Source organism: Hyla sarda, chromosome 2, assembly GCF_029499605.1.
Source record: "Hyla sarda isolate aHylSar1 chromosome 2, aHylSar1.hap1, whole genome shotgun sequence".
Lineage (NCBI taxonomy): Eukaryota > Metazoa > Chordata > Amphibia > Anura > Hylidae > Hyla > Hyla sarda.
In genome coordinates, this window is record NC_079190.1 from 512,744,610 (window position 1) to 512,770,953 (window position 26,344).

The 26,344-nt window shown below is 44.9% G+C and overlaps 1 protein-coding gene across 11 annotated transcripts in view; it reads left to right on the forward strand.

The window, feature by feature from the left end:
* The window catches only part of ZBTB20 (zinc finger and BTB domain containing 20), a 980,340-nt gene that overhangs the window by 949,891 nt on the left and 4,105 nt on the right, over positions 1-26,344 (forward strand). For 8 of the 11 annotated variants that reach the window (XM_056559924.1, XM_056559920.1, XM_056559918.1 and 5 more), the window contains 4 exons: positions 5,381-5,482; positions 16,700-16,902; positions 18,647-18,800; positions 23,756-25,351. In XM_056559924.1, coding sequence (XP_056415899.1) covers positions 18,773-18,800; positions 23,756-25,351 — 1,624 coding nt within the window. In that variant the 5' untranslated portion in view covers positions 5,381-5,482; positions 16,700-16,902; positions 18,647-18,772. Of the gene's footprint in view, positions 1-5,380; positions 5,483-16,699; positions 16,903-18,256; positions 18,334-18,646; positions 18,801-23,755; positions 25,352-26,344 lie in introns of those variants that run through there. The other 3 variants (XM_056559927.1, XM_056559928.1, XM_056559929.1) reach the window with 3 other exon arrangements.

Here is a 26,344-nt window from a genome sequence, read left to right on the forward strand (position 1 = left end):
CTGGAGTATAATACAGGATATAACTCAGGATCAGTACAGGATAAGTAATGTAATGTATGTACACAGTGATCTCACCAGCAGAATAGTGAGTACAGCTCTGGAGTATAATACAGGATATAACTCAGGATCAGTACAGGATAAGTAATGTAATGTATGTACACAGTGACCTCACCAGCAGAATAGTGAGTACAGCTCTGGAGTATAATACAGGATATAACTCAGGATCAGTACAGGATAAGTAATGTAATGTATGTACACAGTGACCTCACCAGCAGAATAGTGAGTACAGCTCTGGAGTATAATACAGGATATAACTCAGGATCAGTACAGGATAAGTAATGTAATGTATGTGCACAGTGACCTCACCAGCAGAATAGTGAGTACAGCTCTGGGGTATAATACAGAATATAACTCAGGATCAGTACAGGATAAGTAATGTAATGTATGTACACAGTGACCTCACCAGCAGAATAGTGAGTACAGCTCTGGAGTATAATACAAGATATAACTCAGGATCAGTATAGGATAAGTAATGTAATGTATGTACACAGTGACCTCACCAGCAGAATAGTGAGTGCAGCTCTGGAATATAATATAGGATATATCCCAGGATCAGTACTGGATAAGTAATGTTATGCATCTGCATAGGGACTCTTGTAATGTAATCTGTAATTATTTCAGGCTTTTTTTTTTATTTAAAAATGTGTAATTTTGTAAAATTTCTATAAGTTTTAAACAAAAAATGTTCTAATCAAGTTCTATCTCCCCCCACTCAACTCCTACTCTTGGCACCAGCTATACCTTGCATGTTCCCCCTCCATCAGGACTCATCCTTTCCATCCTTAATCAGTCATTGTGGCGGCCCTGTGCCTCGTCATATCATTGTCTCATGTTCTAGAACATCTAAAATAAGTCATTTGTTCCAAACAAACAACAAGCGGCTCCCTCCCTGGAATCGGGGACAGTTGGTGCTCGGATCTAATTAGAGCCAATTATCTGCATTGAAATCTTCCCTAATGTCGAAACGGTGAAAATTTCCCTTTTGAAACCATCGTACCCTTGGAGCTGTACCCGCCATGAGGTCGCAACAATCTAAAATGGTTCCAGTAGCTTCTGAAAACATGGTGGCGGATACTGATTGCGCCATTTGTTTTTTTCCATTTACAAACATGAACATGGTTGTCATTGGCCATTGAAGGCATTGGGAGCATCTTATGAACTTGTATATCCAGTGGCGGCTATACCGATTGTGATTATATGGCGGCACATTTTACCGGTCTTTAGGAATTCCCTATGCATTCGGGAAGAAGTAGTGCTAAATCCAAGGGATCCAAGGGTACAGTATGGGCCCATATCAGGATATAAATCCGTAATACAGTGCTCTGCCTGGGGCTTTATAGTTAAAGGGGTACTCCACTGCCACAGTGTCCGCAACATTTTGTTCCCAAACGCTGGGTGCGGGCTACGGGGGTTGTGACATCACGACCATGCTCCCTAGTGACGTCACACCAGGCCCCCTCAATGCAAGTCTATGGGAGGGGGCGTGGTAACCGCCACGCCCCCTCCCATAGACTTGCATTAAGGGGGTGTGGTTTGACATCACTAGGGGGTGTGTGCATGACGTCACGACCCTCGTCACGACCCAGCGTTCGGGACAAAATGTTCCGGATGCTAGGGCAGTGGAGTACCCCTTTAAGGTCCATGATGGTACGTGCAGGTCCTCTACACTGGCCGTGTTTGATGACATTGTGTGTGTATATACCGTATCTCTGGGAGCGAGACAGATTCCCTACCTGAAAATGACTTCCTATTATTAGCCGCTCGGTTACCAGGGCTTATGTAAGACAATTGCGGCTCTGTTTGTGAACAGAGACATGATTCATGATGCTTGTAGTAACTGTGAGCACCTCGGAACGAGACAGAAACCAACCTCAGACAAAGACCCGGGAAATCAATGCTGTCTGAGCCAACGTCCCCTGATACTGACTGCCTTCTGCCTCCTCGCCAGTTGTGAGGATCTGCCGTCTCCTCCCAGCCTCATGGCACTCGCCAGTCAACGATATTAGGGGGCATTATAAACCAACACAGACATTTTAAGGGGTCATGTAGAATTTGATAGATGCGGCTGCCTTATTACAGACGTAGCCGCCGCACCTGTCCACGGGTTGTTTCTGGTATTGCAGCTCAACCCCTTTTGAAGCGATACTAGCTGACCTGCAGTATCACACATGACCAGGAGGCAAAAGTGGCGCTGTTATTGGAGGAAAGCAGCCACATTCGCTGCCAGTGCTGGTTGGTTGCCTCCATAGAAGATCATTCAGATACCTTGCAGCCAATTTTTGAATATGTTATCATATTCATACAGCGTCCGACTGGGGGACCATGACCAACTGGTTGGATATTCAACAATAGTATCACAGTTAGCAGCATGTCCCCTCCTGATTCCTGTCATGCGCAGTGTTCTCATTGGGACCTTGTAGGGATCCAAGTCACCATCCACATTAATATCTACATAATATCTTATATCCTGCCGGACATGACTAGTAGGCCGCTGTCTACATCCTGCCAAACATGACTAGTAGGCTGCTGTCTACATCCTGCCGGACATGACTAGTAGGCAGCTGTCTACATCCTGCCAAACATGACTAGTAGGCTGCTGTCTACATCTTGTCAGACATGACTAGTAGGCTGCAGTCTATATCCTGCTAGGCAATGACTAATAGGCCGCTGTTTACATCCTGACGGACATGACTAATAGGCCACTGTCCTATATCCTGCCAAACATGACTAGTAGGCCACTGTTTACATCCTGCCTGACATGACTAGTAGGCTGCTGTCTACATCCTTTCAGACATGACTAGTAGGCCGCTGGTTACATCCTGCTGGACATGACTAGTTGGCCACTGGCTACATCCTGCTGGACATGACTAGTAGGCCGCTGTTTATATCCTGCTGGACATGACTAGTAGGCCCCTAGTTACATCCTGCAGGACATGGCTAGTAGGCCGCTGTTTATATCCTGCCGGACATGACTAGTAGGCCCCTGGTTACATCCTGCGGGACATGACTAGTAGGCCCCTGGTTACATCCTGCTGGACATGACTAGTAGGCCCCTGGTTACATCCTGCTGGACATGACTAGTAGGCCGCTGGTTACATCCTGCTGGACATGACTAGTAGGCCCCTGGTTACATCCTGCTGGACATGACTAGTAGGCCCCTGGTTACATCCTGCTGGACATGACTAGTAGGCCGCTGGTTACATCCTGCTGGACATGACTAGTAGGCCCCTGGTTACATCCTGCCAGACATGACTAGTAGGCCGCTGGCTACATCCTGCTGGACATGACTAGTAGGCCGCTGTCTACATCCTGCCAGACATGACTAGTAGGCCCCTGGTTACATCCTGCTGGACATGACTAGTAGGCCGCTGTCTACATCCTGCCAGACATGACTAGTAGACCGCTGGTTACATCTTGCTGGACATGACTAGTAGGCCGCTGGTTACATCTTGCTGGACATGACTAGTAGGCCGCTGGCTACATCCTGCCGGACATGACTAGTAGGCCGCTGGTTACATCCTGCTGGACATGACTAGTAGGCCACTGTCTATATCCTGTAAAAACATTATTAGTAGGCCACTGTCTACATCCTGCTGGACATGACTAGTAGGCCGCTGTCTACATCCTGCCAGACATGACTAGTAGGCTGCTGGTTACATCTTGCTGGACATGACTAGTAGATGGCTGTCTACATCCTGCCAGACATGACTAGTAGACCGCTGGCTACATCCTACTGGACATGACTAGTAGACCGCTGGTTACATCTTGCTGGACATGACTAGTAGGCCGCTGGTTACATCCTGCTGGACATGACTAGTAGGCCGCTGGGTACATCCTGCTGGACATGACTAGTAGGCCGCTGGTTACATCCTGCGGGACATGACTAGTAGGCCGCTGGCTACATCCTGCCAGACATGACTAGTAGACCGCTGGCTACATCCTGCTGGACATGACTAGTAGACCGCTGGTTACATCCTGCTGGACATGACTAGTAGGCCGCTGGGTACATCCTGCTGGACATGACTAGTAGGCCGCTGGCTACATCCTGCTGGACATGACTAGTAGACCGCTGGCTACATCCTGCTGGACATGACTAGTAGGCCGCTGGCTACATCCTGCTGGACATGACTAGTAGGCCGCTGGCTACATCCTGCTGGACATGACTAGTAGGCCGCTGGCTACATCCTGCTGGACATGACTAGTAGACCGCTGGTTACATCTTGCTGGACATGACTAGTAGGCCGCTGGCTACATCCTGCTGGACATGACTAGTAGGCCGCTGGCTACATCCTGCTGGACATGACTAGTAGGCCGCTGGCTACATCCTGCTGGACATGACTAGTAGGCCGCTGGCTACATCCTGCTGGACATGACTAGTAGGCCACTGGCTACATCCTGCTGGACATGACTAGTAGGCCGCTGTCTACATCCTGCTGGACATGACTAGTAGGCCGCTGGCTACATCCTGCTGGACATGACTAGTAGACCGCTGTCTACATCCTGCTGGACATGACTAGTAGGCCGCTGGCTACATCCTGCTGGACATGACTAGTAGACCGCTGGCTACATCCTGCTGGATATGACTAGTAGACCGCTGGCTACATCCTGCTGGACATGACTAGTAGGCCGCTGGCTACATCCTGCTGGACATGACTAGTAGGCCGCTGGCTACATCCTGCTGGACATGACTAGTAGGCCGCTGGCTACATCCTGCTGGACATGACTAGTAGGCCGCTGGCTACATCCTGCTGGACATGACTAGTAGGCCGCTGGCTACATCCTGCTGGACATGACTAGTAGGCCGCTGGCTACATCCTGCTGGACATGACTAGTAGACCGCTGGCTACATCCTACTGGACATGACTAGTAGACCAGGCAGGATGTAGCCATTGGTGTGGACGGTGATTCCAGTCTACTCAAGGTACCTGACAACGCTGCACCTGATAGTTCACAGAAAGCGACATGTTGTGGAGCCTCAGGCTTTGGGCCTAGAACTTCGATTTCTCATATCTCTGAAGTAAGATATTAATTAGTTTTAAATTAGTTAATTAATTAGTTTTAAAACAAAGATTTTTTGCATCTTTGTTCTGGTAGATCTTGTTTTGATTGCGGACTTGGCTTTGATTGTTTGTCTAGTATTAGTCTTAAATAGGCTTTGGCTCTGATTACATCAACATTCTCTATAACAAAAACCACAATTTATATTACTGTCCGTCATGTTCAGCCAATGGCGCCTCAGTTGTACATGTGAACACAGCCTATGGCTTCTACCAGTACCTTGGCCATAGTTCTCACCATGTTGTTTCTCTTCTCTCTCCAGCCCCCATGCTGCTTCTTTCCCTTCCATTCCCAAATGATTATCTGCACTAAACCAGAGACCTGGAGTGAGCTACCCGAGGAGTGACGCGGTTCTCTTCCTATAGTAAGTAAAGTCTTTGTACTATGACCTGACCGTATAAAATGTAACCCGTAACAGTTCTATGCCCTATAGGATAAATGCACGTGGGTTAGAGTTAGACTTCCATGGGATTCTGTACTCCCATTCACACTTCTGAATTTCCGCTTGCAAAATTCCACTAGCAGATCCCATAGAGATAGCAGCAGCAGTATACAGATAGAGCTGGAGGAGAGGTGTATAACTACTATATATCCTGATCCCACAGATATCAGCAGTATACAGATAGAGCAGGAGGAGAGGTGTATAACTACTATATATCCTGATCCAATAGAGATAGTAGCAGCAGTATACAGATAGAGCTAGAAGGGGATGTGTATAACTACTATTTATCCTGATCCAATAGAGAGAGAGCTAGAGGGGAGGTGTATATTTACTATATATTCTGATCCCATAGAAATAGCAGCAGTATACAGATAAAGCTGGAGGAGAGGTGTATAACTACTATATATCCTGATCCAATAGAGATAGCAGCAGCAGTATACAGATAGAGCTGGAGAGGAGGTAAATAAATACTATATATCCTGATCCCATAGAGGTAACAGCAGCAGTATACAGATAGAGCTAGAAGAGGAGGTGTATAAATACTATATATCCTGATCCCATAGAGATAGCAGCAGCAGTATACAGATAGAGCTGGAGGGGAGGAGTATAACTACGGTACTAAATATCCTGATCCCATAGCGATAGCAGCAGTATACAGAGAGAGCTGGAGGAGAGGTGTAAAACTACTATATATCCTGATCCAATAGAGATACAGCAGCAGTATACAGATAGAGCTGGAGAGGAGGTGTATATTTACTATATATTCTGATCCCATAGAGATAACAGCAGTATACAGATAGAGCTGGAAGGGGAGGTGTATAACTACTATATATCCTGATCCCATAGAGAGAGCAGCAGTATACAGATAGAGCTGGAAGGGGAGGTGTATAACTACTATATATCCTGATCCCATAGAGATAGTAGCAGCAGTATACAGATAGAGCTGGAGGAGAGGTGTATATTTACTATATATTCTGATCCCACAGAGATAGCAGCAGTATACAGAGAAAGCTGTAGAGTAAGGTATAATTACTGTATATCCTGATCTCATAGCGATAGCAGCAGCAGTATACAGATAGTGCTTGAGGAGAGGGGTATAACTACTATATATCCTGATCCCTTAGAGATAACAGCAGCAGTATACAGATAGAGCTGGAGGAGAGGTGTATATTTACTATATATTCTGATCCCACAGATCCTAAAGAGATAGAAGCAGCAGTATACAGATAGAGCTGGAGGGGAGGTATATATCTACTGTATATCCTGGAATGTTTGGAGGCATTGATTTATAATCATGTGGGGGGTGGCTCATTAACCAGGGATCAAGGTTATAGACAAATGTTTACCATAACTCCACCAAAATTTAAAAACCATAAATGAAAAGTAAGTCAAAATATAGCGGCAAATAGAAAATGTGCAAAAATATTACAATGTTACAGGAAACTTACACCAGGAAAAATGCTGTGTGGTCATGTAGACCAGTGGTCTCCACACTGCGAACCTCCAGTTGTTGCAGAACTACAACTCCCAGCATGCCCATACTGCTTGTAGGCACAGGGTATTACTATAGATCGTAGTATTGTACATTACAGGACGTACCTGCAACCCCCCCCCCCCCCCCCATCCTAAGGAAAGTGTCAAGTCCTTGAGAAATGAGGACAGTCTCCTCTGCAGCGCGTCTCCCTGATAAACATCACTTACATTACGGAACAATCAGCAATGTATGGGCTAATTAGATTTTTATTTTAGGACACCCTTATCTGCTCTCAAAACTACATCCGAATGAGCGGCAACTTTCCTCCTGTTTTATCTGTGGCCTGGATACATTACATATTGCCACAGCCCTGAGGTTTTATAGTAATGTAATGTATGCTCTGCTGCGTATAGGGATTGTGAGAAATAACTGGTATATATATATATTTATACTACAGACAACCACCGTAATTCTACCCTCTATATACAAAAACATAGTTACTATAATACTGCCTCCTATATGCCAGAATAGAACTTCTATAATACTGCCCTAATATACAAGAATATAACTACTATAATACTGCTCCTATACACAAGAATATAACTACTACAATACTGCTCCTATATACAAGAATATAACTACTATAATACTGCTCCTATATACAAGAATATAACTACTATAATACTGCTCCTATATACAAGAATATAACTACTATAATACTGCTCCTATATACAAGAATATAACTACTATAATACTGCTCCTATATACAAGAATATAACTACTATAATACTGCTTCTAGATACAAGAATATAACTACTATAATACTGCTCCTATATACAAGAATATAACTACTATAATACTGCCTCCTATATACAAGAATATAACTACTATAACACTGCTCCTATATACAAGAATATAACTACTATAATACTGCCTCCTATATACAGGAATATAACTACTATAATACTGCTCCTATATACAAGAATATAACTACTATAATACTGCTCCTATATACAAGAATATAACTACTATAATACTGCTCCTATATACAAGAATATAACTACTATGATACTGCTCCTATATACAAGAATATAACTACTATAATACTACTCCTATATACAAGAATATAACTACTATAATACTGTTCCTATATACAAGAATATAACTACTATAATACTGCTCCTATATACAAGAATATAACTACTATAATACTGCCTCCTATATACAAGAATATAACTACTATAATACTGCTCCTATATACAAGAATATAACTACTATAATACTTCTCCTATATACAAGAATATAACTACTATAATACTGCTCCTATATACAAGAATATAACTACTATAATACTGCTCCCATATACAAGAATATAACTACTATAATGCTGCTCCTATATACAGAATATAGCTACTATAATACTGCCCCCTATGTACAAGAATATAACTACTATAATACTGCTCCTATATACAAGAATATAACTACTATAATACTGCTCCTATATACAAGAATATAACTAATATAATACTGCTCCTATATACAAGAATATAACTGCTATAATACTGCTCCTATATACAAGAATATAACTACTATAATACTGCTCCCTATATACAAGAATATAACTACTATAATACTGCTCCTATATACAAGAATATAACTACTATAATACTGCTCCTATATACAAGAATATAACTACTATAATACTGCCTCCTATATACAAGAATATAACTACTATAATACTGCTCCTATATACAAGAATATAACTACTATAATACTGCTCCTATATACAAGAATATAACTACTATAATACTGCCTCCTATATACAAGAATATAACTACTATAACACTGCTCCTATATACAAGAATATAACTACTATAACACTGCTCCTATATACAAGAATATAACTACTATAATACTGCCTCCTATATACAGGAATATAACTACTATAATACTGCTCCTATATACAAGAATATAACTACTATAACACTGCTCCTATATACAAGAATATAACTACTATAATACTGCTCCTATATACAAGAATATAATTACTATAATACTGCTCCTATATACAAGAATATAACTACTATAATACTGCCTCCTATATACAAGAATATATCTACTATAAAACTGTTCCTATATACAAGAATATAACTACTATAATACTGCCTCCTATAACTACTATAATACTGCTCCTATATACAAGAATATAACTACTATAATACCGCCTCCTATATACAAGAATATAACTACTATAATACTGCTCCTATATACAAGAATATAACTACTATAATACTGCCTCCTATATACAAGAATATAACTACTATAATACTGCCTCCTATAACTCCTATAATACTGCCTCCTATATACAAGAATATAACTACTATAACACTGCCCCCTACAGATCATCAGTATTGTGGTATAATAGAGACAGGGTTGTATGTTATATATTTATCATCAGCTGATGGATTGGTGATCAGTATGTGGAGTCTTCATCCTCGGACATCACTCTCTATCGGCTCCTCCATCCTCCAGCCGGAGTCCTTCTGGTAGAATTTAATATTATTTCTGGTCAAAATAGAGACATTTCTCTGGGTGAGATAAAGGATTCAGAAGGCGAGGAAGGTGGATTCTCTTATTTTAGAAAGCTTAAGACGTTACATTAGTGGGAATGAAGCACATGATCCTCTGGGTAAGATAATGTATCCACCATTTATGGCGCAGGACGTGGCCTCGTGTACTGTGGTGGCTTTGTAGATGGACCTAGAACATGACAAAGAAAGTAGATTCCTCTCCAAGTGCACGGAACACAATAGGAATGTGTGAAGACAATGGCCACGCCCATGAATCAGAGAGGGTTCACATACTTTACACCATGATTTTTATAAAGCTTTTAAGGCAGATGAAGTGAGAATTGCAACGTAAAACCTCATCGAGGACCTTAAACCTTCACCTGTCAGAAATAATGGAATTGTTCTAAAATATAATTTTAATAGGATTTTTCTTTGCTATAAAAAATGAGTAAATAGGAGGTTTACAAGGTGCAGAAAATGTTCCTCAGAGATTTGGCTCCATATGGACATGATGACATCACACAGTTCTTCCATATGGACATGATGACATCACACAGTTCCTCTATATGGACATGATGACATCACACAGTTCCTCCATATAGACATGATGACATCACACAGTTCCTCCATATAGACATGATGACATCACACAGTTCCTCCATATGGACATGATGACATCACACAGTTCCTCCATATAGACATGATGACATCACACAGTTCCTCCATATGGACATGATGACATCACACAGTTCCTCCATATGGACATGATGACATCACACAGTTCCTCCATATGGACATGATGACATCATACAGTTCCTCCATATGGACATGATGACATCACACAGTTCCTCTATATGGACATGATGACATCACACAGTTCCTCTATATGGACATGATGACATCACACAGTTCCTCCATATAGACATGATGACATCACACAGTTCCTCTATGTAGACATGATGACATCACACAGTTCCTCCATATAGACATGATAACATCACACAGTTCTTCCATATGGACATGATGACATCACACAGTTCCTCCATATGGACATGATGACATCACACAGTTCCTCCATATAGACATGATGACATCACACAGTTCCTCCATATGGACATGATGACATCACACAGTTCCTCCATATAGACATGATGACATCACACAGTTCCTCCATATGGACATGATGACATCACACAGTTCCTCCATATGGACATGATGACATCACACAGTTCCTCCATATGGACATGATGACATCACACAGTTCCTCCATATGGACATGATGACATCACACAGTTCCTCCATATGGACATGATGACATCACACAGTTCTTCCATATGGACATGACGACATCACACAGTTCCTCCATATAGACATGATGACATCACACAGTTCCTCTATATGGACAGGATGACATCATACAGTTCCTCCATATAGACATGATGACATCACACAGTGCCTCTATATCGACATGATGACATCACACAGTTCCACCACATCCCAGCGGTGATCTATTGTATTAGATCTGGTGACTGTGGAGGCCATTTGAGTCATGTGACCTCATTGTCCTGTATGAGGTGATGTCATGTGACATGGGGCATTATCCTGCTTGAAGTATCATCAGAAGTTGGGTCCACTGTGGTCATGGTCAGTAACAATACTCAGGTAGGCTGTGGTGTTTATATCAGAATCAATTGGTACTAAGAGGTCCAGAGTGTGCCCAGAATATGTCCCCCACCATCACACCCCCACCAGCCTGACCCGCTGATACAAGGCAGGATGGATCCATTCTTTATGTTCTTTACACCAAATTCTGACCCTTCCATCTCAATGTCACAGCTGGAATGATGACTCCTCAGACCAGACAACGTTCTTCCATCTTCCATTGTCTAGTTTTGGTGACCTGTGTGAATTGAAGCCTCAGTTTCCTGTTCTTAGGATTGGCCCCCGGTGTGGTCTTCTGCTGCTGTAGCCCATCTGCTCCAAGGTTGGACGTGTTGTGCGTTCAGAGATGGTATTCGGCAGACCTTGGTTGTAACCAGTTATTTGAGTTACTGTTGCCTTTCTGTCATCTCGAACCAGTCTGCCCATTCCCCTCTGACCTGAACAAGGCATTTTCCTCTTCCCCACTGGATATTTTTTTCTCGGACCGTTCTTTGTAAACCCTAGAGATGGTTGTGCGTGAGAATCTCAGAAGTTTGTGACCAACAATCATGTCACGTTCAGAATCACTTTCACCCCTTATCTAACCAATTGTGATGCTCAATTTGAACTTCAGCTAATTGTCTTGACCTCGTCTACATGCCTAAATGCATTGAATGTGTGTGTGCGTGTGTGTGTGTATATATATATATATCATGCACGTTCTTTAGGTTTTGGGCTTCGAGGTCATTTACGTGACAATCTTCTGTCATTTCGAATCTCTTGGCAAAACCACGAGCGTGTAATGCATATATTACCGGGTACGGTGGGCCGGCAGCTTGCTGGATATCCAACTATAGAAGACGATGTTCTGCAAAACGTATTCGGCGCAGTATTACGGTAATGAATTCTTTTTTTTTTGCCGAAAGGTCAGTGAAGATTGTCGGCCCCTCGGAGGGACTCGTCAGCTGGGTCGTCTCATTGATTGAAGGAGATTGAAAAAGCTCGGCTGCCAAGAGTCAGATCCTGGAGGAGAGCGCTCTGCAGAAAGGCTCTGCCCCCTGTGGGAGTCTTTTGTCCGTCCCATGGTGCAGATTTATTACCGGACTCATCTGCTGCTGTCTCCTTTTACATACATATAGATTAGGTTGGTGGGAATCGGGTTTCGGCGTCACATACGTGATGAGAGTCACAGAGCGTGGACTGAATCCTTCAAGAGGTCTCGAAAAAAAAGGCTCCAAAATAAGCTCCAGGAACCCACATTAAAGGATTTATTTCAATATCCTACCGTAGTGTTTTCCAACCAGGGTGCCTCCAGCTGTTGCAAAACTACAACTTTCAGCATGCCGTTGGCTGTCCGGGCATGCTGAAAGTTGTAGTTTTGCAACAGCTGGAGGCACCCTGGTTGGAAAACACTGTCCTAAGTACAGGAAGCCTGATTCGTTCATCATCAGCTGCTGTATGTCCTGGATGATGTCATGTAGTCTTTCCAGTACTTATCAGCTGCTGTATGTCATGGAGGAAGTCATGTAGTCTTTCCAGTACTTATCAGCTGCTGTATGTCATGGAGGAAGTCATGTAGTCTTTCCAGTACTTATCAGCTGCTGTATGTCCTGGAGAAGGTCATGTAGTCTTTCCAGTACTTATCAGCTGCTGTATGCCGTGTAAGAAGTCACTTAGTCTTTCCAGTTCTTATCAGCTGCTGTATGTCCTGGATGATGTCATGTAGTTTTTCCAGTACTTATCAGCTGCTGTATGTCCTGGATGATGTCATGTAGTCTTTCCAGTACTTATCAGCTGCTGTATGTCCTGGAGGAAGTCATGTAGTCTTTCCAGTACTTATCAGCTGCTGTATGTCCTGGAGGAAGTCATGTAGTCTTTCCAGTACTTATTAGCTGCTGTATGTCCTGGAGGAAGTCATGTAGTCTTTCCAGTACTTATTAGCTGCTGTATGCCATGTAATTGGTCATGTAGTCTTTCCAGTACTTATCAGCTGATGTATGTCCGGGAGGAAGTCATTTAATCTTTTCAGTCAGACCACAGTGCTCTCTGCTGTCCCCTCTGTTAGCATCAGGAACTGTCAGGAGCAGGAGTAAATCCCCATAGAAAACCTCTCCTGCTCTGGACAGTTCCTAACATGGACAGAAGGTGGCAACAGAGACTGTGACTGCTAAGACTACATGACTTCCTCCAGGACATACAGCAGCTGATAAGTACTGGAAAGACTACATGACTCCTCCAGGACATACAGCAGCTGATAGGTACTGAAAAGACTACATGACATCCTCCGTGACATACAGCAGCTGATAAGTACTGCAAAGACTACATGACTTCCTCCCGGACATACAGCAGCTGAGAAGTACTGGAAAGACTACATTACTTTTTCCAGGTCAAACAGCAGCTCATAAGTACTGGAAGGTTGGAAATGTTTAAATAATTTATTTAAAAATCTGTATAAAAATCTGTATAGTCACCAAAACAAAAATTTTTCTCCGGAGTTCCCATTTTGCCCAGCCCAAAAAGCTTTGGGAACGGGATGCTTCTTTAGTGCAGGAAAGTTTTGCATGGATTTACACAGACTGACACCACGGGACATGTGATGCATTTCTTCCAATCACATTGGCAAATGAAATCCTTATATAGGAAAGGAAGGAATCAACCAAATAGGGAACAGCTGGTGCCAAGATGGCTCCTCCCACCTCGACTTACCAACATCACACAGACAATACTAACTGCATATGATTATAAGATCGTTAGCAAAAAATATATACAAAAAAATTATCACAAGTATACACATAATTAAAGGGGTACTCTTCCCCAAGACATGTCATCCCCTATCCAAAGGATAGGTGATAAGATGACTGATCGTGGGGACCCCCGCGATCTTCCTGCTGTACCCGGCGTTCATTTACAGCGTAGGGTGCAGCATCGGAGGCTTGTGACATCACGGTCACGCCCCCTCAATGCAAGTCTATGCTCTATAACAGTGGTAGAATGAGACGGAGTCTACAACCCACACAAGTGGCTCAGGTAGTGCAGCTCATCCAGGATGGCACATCAATGCGAGCTGTGACAAGAAGGTTTGCTGTGTCTGTCAGCGTAGTGTCCAGAACATGGAGGCGCTACCAGGAGACAGGCCAGTACATCAGGAGATGTGGAGGAGGCCGTAGGAGGGCAACAACCCAGCAGCAGGACCGCTACCTCCGCCTTTGTGCAAGGAGGAGCAGGAGGAGCACTGCCAGAGCCCTGCAAAATGACCTCCAGCAGGACACAAATGTGCATGTGTCCACTCAAACGGTCAGAAACAGACTCCATGAGGGTGGTATGAGGGCCCGACGTCCACAGGTGGGGGTTGTGCTTGCAGCCCAACACAGTGCAGGACGTTTGGCATTTGCCAGAGAACACCAAGATTGGCAAATTCTCCACTGGCGCCCTGTGTTCTTCACAGATGAAAGCAGGTTCACACTGAGCACATGTGACAGACGTGACAGAGTCTGGAGACGCTGTGGAGAACGTTCTGTTGCCTGCAACATCCTCCAGCATGACCGGTTTGGCGGTGGGTCAGTAATGGTGTGGTGTGGCATTTCTTTGGGGGCCGCAGGTACCGAGATGAGATCCTCAGACCCCTTGTGAGAACATATGCTGGTGCGGTTGGTCCTGGGTTCCTCCTAATACAAGACAATGCTGGACCTCATTTGGCTGAAGTGTGTCAGCAGTTCCTACAAGAGGAAGGCATTGATTCTATGGACTGGCCGTCCGTTCCCCTGAATCCGATTGAGCACATCTGGGACGTCTCGCTCCATCCACCACAGACTGTCCAGGAGTTGGCGGATGCTTTAGTCCAGGTCTGGGAGGACATCCCTCAGGAGACCATCCCCCACCTCATCAGGATCATGCCCAGGTGTTGTAGGGAGGTCATACGGGCACGTGGAGGCCACACACACTACTGAGCCTCATTGGGACTTGTATTAAGGACATTACATAAAGTTGGATCGGCCTGTAGTGTAGTTTTCCACTGTGATTTTGTGTGACTCCATATCCAGACCTCCAGGGGTTGATACATTTCATTTCCATTGATAATTTTTGTGTGATTTTGTTGCTGGTGCATTCAACTATGTAAAGAGGAAAGTATTTGCTACGATTAGTTCATTCATTCAGATTTAGGATGTGTTATCTTAGTGTTCCCTTTATTTATTTTGAGCACTGTATGTCATCTGCTCAGCTCCTCCTGCTCTATAACATGATACCTGCAGATTGTACTGTATTGTATATATCATCTGCTCAGCTCCTCCTGCTCTATAACATGTTACCTGCAGATTGTACTGTATTGTATACATCATCTGCTCAGCTCCTCCTGCTCTATAACATGATACCTGCAGATTGTACTGTATTGTATATATCATCTGCTCAGCTCCTCCTGCTCTATAACATGATACCTGCAGATTGTACTGTATTGTATATATCATCTGCTCAGCTCCTCCTGCTCTATAACCTGATACCTGCAGATTGTACTGTATTGTATATATCATCTGCTCAGCTCCTCCTGCTCTATAACCTGATACCTGCAGATTGTACTGTATTGTATATATCATCTGCTCAGCTCCTCCTGCTCTATAACATGATACCTGCAGATTGTACTGTATTGTATATAACATCTCAGCTCCTCCTTCTCTATAACATGATACCTGTACATTGGATTGCCATTGGGGCTGTAGCTGGCCCACAAGAGAATTTGTGTAACCCTCCTATAAAGGATGGCGCAGTGACCTGGGCTCCTGGGTTTGGATAGGGCCAGGGTAACATCTGCACAGAGTTAGTATCTTCTCCCTGTCTTCACTTAGATTTCCCACCGGTTTACCTCCCGCTCAGGCAGCATTTTGGCTAATTGGCTTTTCTATGAAATTCTCATTATTGTTTATTTGTCAGATAGAAAAAAAAATTAGATTGCAAGCTTATCTGCTGACCTGGAGTGCAGGTGTGGGATACAATGGCGCTGTAGATATATATGAATATAATGCACAGTAAATAGAAACATGGAAATAATTATATGGGGGAAATATGGGATAATTACCTATACATGTCGCGGGTCTCACCGCGGGCGGCGGCGCCGCTCCTGTCTCATGTCAATTAGCTAATTAACAGCATTGTGTGTCACTCCTCCACCCCGTCGATGAATAATTGCACACCTTATCATAAGACTAATTATTAGAACAATGGGCAGTGCTTTTTATAGTAAGATCCTGGACCGGCGGAGGCTTCAGCGTCAGCCACGCTCATGATTTTTCGGGGTGTAAAATGAATTCTTTGGTGAGACCTTTGTCTACTCTCTCCGGTGCACAATAGATAATTCTCTGTCTAATGGCAGAAGTAGCCGAGGTTATCTGTAACATATTCTAAAAATTCCTTTTCCCAAACATCAAGTCCGTTCCCCTCAAAGGGTCCTTTGTCTCTTCACAGGAAGAAACGCAGGACAGCTGAAAACCAGAAGGCGTCTGTGGAGAATGAGATTACTCAGCCGAGGGAAGGCAGCGCCAAGCCGGGCCAGCCCTGCCAGAACTTTGTAGCTGTTCTGTTGCGGTGCCCAGCCATATCCACTCAACACATACAGACATCAAGCAACCAATCAGCACGTGTGCACACACAAACAGAGTCGTCTGATTGTGAGTACTTACAGCGCGCCGCGGCATCCGGCCAAGGCCCCTTATATAATGAGCCGTCACCTTGTCTTCTCCCTAGGTCATTCCAGGCAATGGCGCACACCAGTGGTCATATAGAGCAGGTCTACACCCCCCTTAATGAATCGCCACAATGGCTGAGGTTGGCACCAGTGTTATTGGTGCCTTCGTCAGCTGAGCCTCCAGTAAACCTACAGAGACCTGGACGGAAAGAATGATGATCATCCCCACCATCATTGGCTCCTTCCACCAATCAATACATTTTAGGAAGTTTATGGGAATTGTAAACATATTCGTAGCAAAAATAAATTCTTTTAAGTCTTTGGTTCGTAGAAGACTTTGGTTCGAACCAATATGGCCACCAAGGACAGTTGTATCTGCCTTCACCCAGCTTTCTCTGAAAAAAGCTTAGCCTCAACTTAAAGGGGTACTCCGGCCCTACCCTAAGACATCGTATGCCCTATCCAAATGATGGGGATAAGATGTCTGACTGCGAGGGTGCCGCTGCTGGGGACCCCCGCAATCTTAAATCTTGCATTCGGCACCCACCTCTTTACCACGGGGCCAGAGTATAGTGATGTCACGACTCCGCCCCCGTGTGACATCACCCACCGCCCCCACTATGCAAGTCTATGGGAGGGGGCGTGACGGCTGTCACGCCCCCTCCCATAGACTTGCATAGCGGGGGCGTGACAACACACGGGGGGGCGGAGTTGTGACGTCACGATACTCCGGCCCCGTGGTCGGCACCCGACTGGCAGCGCGGCGTGAAGCTCAAAGAGGTGGGTGCCAAATGCAAGATTGTGGGGGTCCCCAGCAGCGGGACCCCCACGGTCAGACATCTTATCCCCTATCCTATGGATAGGGGATAAGATGTTTTAGGGCCGGAGTACCCCTTTAAAAGATGGAGACTACTCAAACAGTTTTGGTATATTAATAATTATTTTTTATTATATGCCAATGACCAAGGGTGGAGTGTTCAAGTGGACGCTTCACTATTATTACAGACCCTTATAATAAGATGATGTCCACATATAGAAAGTACCAGGAGCTCATCGGCCCCCTAAAGGGGTACTCCAGTGGAAAACAATTTATTTTGAATCAACTGGTGCCAGAAAGTTAAACAGATTTGTAAATTACTTCTATTTAAAAATCTTAATCCCTCCAGTACTTATCAGCTGCTATATGCTCCACAGGAAGTTCTTTTTGAATTTATTTTCTGTCGGACTACAGTGCTCTCCGCTGACACCTCTGTCCATGTCAGCAACTGTCCGGAGCAGGAGAGGTTTGCTATGGCGATTGGCACCTGCTCTTGACAGTTCCTTAGACAGATAGAGGTGTCAGCAGAGAGCACAGTGGTCAGACAGAAAAAAAAATCAAAAAGAACGCAACTTCCTGTGGTGCATACAGCAGCTGGTAAGTACTGGAAGGATTAAGGTTTTTAATAGAAGTAATTTACAGATCTGTATAATTTTCTGGCACCAGTTGATTTAAAAAAAATAGTTTTCCACCGGAGTACCCCTTTAATGACTGCTCTTCTAAAAGAGACATAATGGTTGACTACTTTATTGGGCTCACTTTTAGGCCATTTCCTCACATTGTTAGGTTCATTTAGTCCTATCATCTGTTGTCCAATGTTTCCCGTCCACCATCATTGCCATGGCTTGTACTCATTGCCAACTGCTAGATGATTATCCAACCTTATCTGCGTGGCTTGTGTCATCTTCAGGTCAGACTCAAGGAGGATGTGCACCCTTGTTCTTATACAGCTTGACGATGAATGTCTGACTTTATCTCCTCATTCTTGACTGGTGCCCATCGTAGTCCACAGATTAGTTTGTAGAGGCTCGTCCTCATGGCTGGTGACAAGTGCCAATGTGAAGGTGATTATCCAGCTTTCCTCTTATGTTTGCAGAGTTGCCTGATAGTTAGATGTTTTAGTCTTACCATCCTGACTTACCACCCTCCAGATAGGGCTCCTTCATTTCCCAAATTTCTGGTGCTCAAAGATATTCTCAAGTTGTATCTCCAGCCTCACCAGCATGGCTGGCATCCATTGTCATCCCCAAGATGTAACTCCAGCTTCACCCTCATGGCTGGTATACATTATCAACCCTAAGTTTGTGTTTTCTGCCTTATTCCCATGGCAGTCATCCATGGTCACCCCCAAGCCTAGCTTCACCCTCATTGCTGGCATACATTGTCATCCTCAGGTTGTATCGTCATCTTCACCCTCTTGGCTGGCATCCATTGTCATCCCCAAGATGTAACTCCAGCTTCCCCCTCATGGCAGGCATCTATTGTCATCCCCAAGATGTAACTCCAGCTTCACCCTTATGGCTGGTATCCATTATCAACCCTAAGTTTGTGTTTTCTGCCTTATTCCCATGGCAGACATCCATGGTCACCCCCAAGCCTAGCTTCACCCTCATTGCTGACATACATTGTCATCCTCCGGTTGTATCGTCATCTTCACCTTCTTGGTATGCAGCCATTGTCATCCTCAGGTTGTATCGCCATTTTCACCCTCTTGGCTGGCATCCATTGTCATCCTCAGGTTGTATTCCCATCTTCACGCTCATGGCTGGCATACATTGTCATCCTGGGGTTGTATCTCCAGCTTCACCCTCATATCCTCAGGTTGTATCTCATGCCTCACCATCATGGCTGGCATCCATTGTCATTCTCAGGTTCTATCTTCAGCTTTACCCTCATGGCTAGCATGCATTGTCATCCCCGGGTTGTATAGCTATCTTCACCCTCATATCCTCACATTGTATACCCATCTTCACCCTTATGGCTGTCATACATTATCATCCTCAGGTTGTATAGCTATCTTCACCCTCATCCTCAGGTTGTATTCCCATCTTCACCCTTATGGCTGGCATCCATTGTCATCCTCGGGTTGTATCTCCAGCTTCACCCTCATATCCTCAGGTTTTATTCCCATCTTCACCCTTATGGCTGGCATACATTGTCATCCTCGGGTTGTATCTCCAGCTTCACCCTCATATCCTCAAGTTGTATATCTAGGCTCACCATCATGGCTGGCATCCATTGTTGTCCTCATTATGGGTGTGCACCCTCGTTCTCATGGCTGGAATCCATGTTACCCTCAGGTTAGATATCCAGACTCTTCTCAAGGTTGGTGTCCAGTATGTCACCTTTGAGATTATACAGTTGTGAAGAAGAGACTGTATATTTGCAAGTCATATCAAAACTCGAAGAAGATAGAACGAAGAAGTCAAATAGCAGGTGATGAGACCTCTATAAGATCTTGGATTGCCCATTGCCTATAGGGGAGCAGTACTGGTAAATAAGGGGGATGTAGGGGGATATGTGGGTCCCCATCCTGAGCAGTAATAATCTGCCGGGCTGATGTGTGTCCCCCTGAGCAATAAGAATCTACTGGGCTGATATGTGGGTCCTCACCCAGAGCAGTAATAATCTTCTGGGCTGATATGTAGGTCCCCACCCTGAGCAGTAATAATCTTCTGGGCTGATATGTGGGTCCTCACCCTGAGCAGTAAGAATCTTCTGGGCTGATATGTGGGTCCTCACCCTGAGCAGTAAGAATCTTCTGGGCTGATATGTGGGTCCTCACCCAGAGCAGTAATAATCTTCTGGGCTGATATGTAGGTCCCCACCCTGAGCAGTAATAATCTTCTGGGCTGATATGAGGGTCCTCACCCTGAGCAGTAAGAATCTTCTGGGCTGATATGTGGGTCCCCACCCTGAGCAGTAAGAATCTTCTGGGCTGATATGTAGGTCCCCACCCTGAGCAGTAATAATCTTCTGGGCTGATATGTGGGTCCCCACCCTGAGCAGTAATAATCTTCTGGGCTGATATGTGGGGCCCCACCCTGAGCAGTAATAATCTTCTGGGCTGATATGTGGGTCCCCACCCTGAGCAGTAATAATCTTCTGGGCTGATATGAGGGTCCCCACCCTGAGCAGTAATAATCTTCTGGGCTAATATGTGGGTCCCCATCCTGAGCATTAATAATCTTCTGGGTTGATATGTAGGTCCCCACCCTGAGCAGTAATAATCTTCTGGGCTGATATGAGGGTCCCCACCCTGAGCAGTAATAATCTTCTGGGCTGATATGTGGGTCCCCACCCTGAGCAGTAATAATCTTCTGGGCTGATATGTAGGTCCCCACCCTGAGCAGTAATAATCTTCTGGACTGATATGTGGGTCCTCACCCTGAGCAGTAAGAATCTTCTGGGCTGATATGTAGGTCCCCACCCTGAGCAGTAATAATCTTCTGGGCTGATATGTGGGTCCCCACCCTGAGCAGTAATAATCTTCTGGGCTGATATGTGGGTCCCCACCCTGAGCAGTAAGAATCTTCTGGGCTGAAATGTGGGTCTCCCGATCAATAAGAATCTTCTGGGCTGATATGTGGGTCCCCACCCTGACCAGTAATAATCTTCTGGGCTGATATGTGGGTCCCCACCCTGAGCAGTAAGAATCTTCTGGGCTGATATGTGGTCCCCACCCTGAGCAGTAAGAATCTTCTGGGCTGATATGTAGGTCCCCACCCTGAGCAGTAATAATCTTCTTGGCTGATATGTGGGGCCCCACCCTGAGCAGTAATAATCTTCTGGGCTGATATGTGGGTCCCCACCCTGAGCAGTAATAATCTTCTGGGCTCATATGTGGGTCCTCACCCTGAGCAGTAATAATCTTCTGGGCTGATATGTGGGTCCTCACCCTGAGCAGTAATAATCTTCTGGGCTGATATGTAGGTCCCCACCCTGAGCAGTAATAATCTTCTGGGCTGATATGAGGGTCATCAACCTGAGCAGTAATAATCTTCTGGGCTGATATGTGGGTCCCCACCCTGAGCACTAATAATCTTCTGGGCTGATATGTGGGTCCTCACCCTGAGCAGTAATAATCTTCTGGCCTGATATGTAGGTCCTCACCCTGAGCAGTAATAATCTTCTGGGCTGATATGTAGGTCCCCACCCTGAGCAGTAATAATCTTCTGGGCTGATATGTGGGTCCCCACCCTGAGCACTAATAATCTTCTGGGCTGATATGTGGGTCCCCACCCTGAGCAGTAATAATCTTCTGGGCTGATATGTAGGTCCTCACCCTGAGCAGTAATAATCTTCTGGGCTGATATGTGGGTCCCCACCCTGAACAGTAAGAATCTTCTGGGCTGATATGTGAGTCCCCACCCTGAGCAGTAAGAATCTTCTGGGCTGATATGTGGGTCCTCACCCTGAGCAGTAATAATCTTCTGGGCTGATATGTGGGTCCCCACCCTGAGCAGTAATAATCTTCTGGGCTGATATGTGGGTCCCCACCCTGAGCAGTAATAATCTTCTGGGCTGATATGTGGGTCCCCACCCTGAGCAGTAATAATCTTCTGGGCTGATATGTGGGTCCCCACCCTGAGCAGTAAGAATCTTCTGGGCTGATATGTGGGTCCTCACCCTGAGCAGTAATAATCTTCTGGGCTGATATGTGGGTCCCCATCCTGAGCAGTAATAATCTTCTGGGCTGATATGTTGGTCCCCACACTGAGCAGTAATAATCTTCTGGGCATATATGTGGGTCCCCACCCTGAGCAGTAATAATCTTCTGGGCTGATATGTGGGTCCTCACCCTGAGCAGTAATAATCTTCTGGGCTGAAATGAGGGTCCCCATCCTGAGCAGTAATAATCTTCTGGGCTGATATGTGGGTCCTCACCCTGAGCAGTAATAATCTTCTGGGCTGATATGTAGGTCCCCACCCTGAGCAGTAATAATCTTCTGGGCTGATATGTAGGTCCTCACCCTGAGCAGTAATAATCTTCTGGGCTGATATGTAGGTCCCCACTCTGAGCAGTAATAATCTTCTGGGCTGATATGTGGGTCCCCACCCTGAGCAGTAATAATCTTCTGGGCTGAAATGAGGGTCCCCACCCTGAGCAGTAATAATCTTCTGGGCTGATATGTGGGTCCCCACCCTGAGCAGTAATAATCTTCTGGGCTGATATGTGGGTCCCCATCCTGAGCAGTAATAATCTTCTGGGCTGATATGTGGGTCCTCACCCTGAGCAGTAATAATCTTCTGGGCTGATATGTAGGTCCCCACCCTGAGCAGTAATAATCTTCTGGGCTGATATGTAGGTCCCCACCCAGAGCAGTAATAATCTTCTGGGCTGATATGAGGGTCCTCACCCTGAGCAGTAATAATCTTCTGGGCTGATATGTAGGTCCCCACCCTGAGCAGTAATAATCTGCTGGGCTGATATGTGGGTCCCCACCCTGAGCAGTAATAATCTACTGGGCTGATATGTGGGTCCCCCGATCAATAAGAATCTTCTGGCCACACGCAGCATCTCGGCGTTGACCTCCTCGTGAGCGCTCCGATCGGAGCTGTAAACAGACTTCACACACCTCCTCTGGTGTAGAATGACTGCTAATGTGGTGGTAATGCATCATAATTATGGAGATGAGGATGAGTGTGCGGCAGATTTAGCATATTTATTAATTGAACTTTTTTTTTTTTTTGTGAGAAACACTGCTCTAGATCTATTCACGTTAATGTGTTCAGGTTATTTGTGTCTTTTTCCATTCACTACAGGTTATGCATCTCCTGAATTGCAAAAATTCTTGATCAAAATTTTTACTACTGCTCTGCTGCCCCCTAGTGGTAGATTTTAGAAATGTTTTACTAGTCGTGTTTATCATCAAACCATGAAAGGGGAAACTGTGTAGCCGACCCCACCCCCACCTAGAGGATGCCCAGGTTATACCAGTATAAGTTTTATTAGGGTAGACTGTATAGGCAGTATATCATGTTTGTTTTCTGATTGTTGCTTTTTGTTGTCTTGCAGGTGACATCAGTTGCAAGGGGATGACAGAGCGCATTCATAGTATCAACCTTCACAACTTCAGCAATTCCGTGCTCGAGACGCTCAACGAGCAGCGCAACCGTGGCCACTTTTGTGACATGACGGTGCGAATCCACGGGAGCATGCTGCGGGCCCACCGCTGCGTGCTGGCCGCTGGCAGCCCATTCTTCCAGGACAAACTGCTGCTAGGGTACAGTGACATCGAAATCCCCTCAGTGGTGTCTGTCCATGCAGTGCAGAAGCTCATTGACTTCATGTACAGTGGGGTACTAAGGGTCTCCCAGTCCGAGGCTCTTCAGATCCTGACAGCTGCAAGCATCCTACAGATAAAAACGGTCATTGACGAATGCACCAGAATTGTCTCTCAAAATGTAGGCGGGGTGTACCCTCTAATACAGGACTCTGGCCAAGAGACACCCAGGGGTACTCCGGAATCAGGTACCTCTGGGCAGAGCAGTGACACAGAATCTGGCTTCCTGAGGAGCCACCGTCAGCACAGCGTAGACCGGATCTACTCTACTTTATACACATGTTCCATGCAAAATGGCAGTGGGGAACGTTCCTTTTATAGCGGAGCTTTGGTTAGCCACCACGAGACTGCCTTAGGGATGCCTAGACAACATCACATGGAGGAGCCCAGCTGGATCACACGTATACATCAAAGATCTCAGCGGATGGAGAGGTATCTGACCACCACCCCAGAAACCACCCACTGCCGTAAGCAGCCACGTCCTGTACGTATTCAAACAATGATGGGAAATATACATATAAAACAAGAAGTGGACGATGATTATGACTACTATGGACAACAGACGTCGCAGGCCCTGGAACGCAACGAGTCAGAAGAGTGTACTGAGGACACCGATCAAGCTGAAGGCACAGAAAGTGAACCCAAAGGAGAAAGTTTTGACTCTGGAGTAAGTTCATCAATCGGCACAGAGCCGGACTCTGTGGAGCAACAGTATATGCCTGGTCTGATAAAAGACGGCCAGCAAGATCCTTCCCAAGCAGAGTCAAACAACTTGTCTACCGAAAGTGTAGAAAACCAGAACCAACAGCACTTAGAAACCAGCTCTTCCTCCCCTGAGAGGAGCATTAACGTTGACATGGACAGCACAGTGCTCAGTGTTAGCAATAGCACCGAAAAGGGGGTCCTACAGACTTCTGTCTCCCAGTCAATAGCGCAAGCATTGCCAACCACTCAACTCTATTTACGTCAGACGGAAACACTCACCAGCAACCTGAGAATGCCACTAACCCTGACCAGTAATACCCAGGTCATTGGAACAGCTGGCAATACCTATCTTCCGGCTCTCTTCACTACACAGGCGGCGGGGACTGGTCCAAAACCTTTCCTCTTTAGTCTGCCCCAACCTCTGGCTGCTCAACAAACTCAGTTTGTGACCGTTCCCCAAGGTGGAGTGTCTCAATATTCTTCCCAAATTCAAAACCAACAACCGCAAGGTGGACATAGCACAGGCAACAACCAGGGAGAAAAAAAGCCTTATGAGTGCACCCTCTGCAACAAAACGTTCACCGCCAAACAGAATTATGTGAAGCACATGTTTGTACATACAGGTAGGTAGACCGAGCGGCTCTGCCCTTCAGCCACACTCTTGTAGTTTCACCCCATTACTATTTTGTCTAGTTTCCTCTACCACTGTATGTAAGGCCGAATTCTACTCGGTCACCAACCCCCGAAACATTGCAACAGTACGACCCCCCCTCCATCTCATGTTTCTTAAATTCACTACCCTTCCATTGCATCAGATTTGGTCACTTCACCATCTGTCATTGCATTGATAAGACCCACTTTACCAAATGTTTTTGCACCTATTGAGCCCATCCCTTTAACCCCTCACTTACCCATACATCCATTGCTTTAACTATTCTTAGGTAGAACGATTCACTTCATGAACTGACACCAACCCCTCAATACCCCAGTGAGGCCTTCTTATACTCAAGAAGCCCATAATCCTCAGTTGAGGCATTGAATTCTTGTTATTCTATTGACCATCTGAAGAGATCAACCACATTTAAAACGATGACCTCAATCTCTCATTGCTTAGCATTGGTCTGGTACCAACAAACACCATCCCCTAGGTCAACCGTAGCTACCCACTATTGATAACCCTAACATTACACAATGTACCTTTTAACTAGATTTGTTACACCTTATTACACCAAAATGGCCCACCTCACCTTCAAGCAATCACCACTTCATCTATGAACAGAAGAGAAGCTTTTTGACCAAAAGACATTCAACCCTCATTGTCCTGCTTCCTCACCTCTTTCAATTCCAATACAGTTTATCCGTTTGACACATATGGACAAAAATGTTACTGTCCAACACCACTATCATGGAAGAAAACAAAGCCTATGCCTTCATCTCCTCACTCACCCATCCTACCAGCCTTCCATAACTTTGACTCTTTATCCTTAGAAGGGTCATTTTACCATATGTCCATTGTACTTAAAGTGGTATTCCAGGAAAAAAACTTTTTTGTTTAGATCAACTGGCTCCAGAAAGTTAAACAGATTTGTAAATTACTTCTATTAAAAAAATCTTAA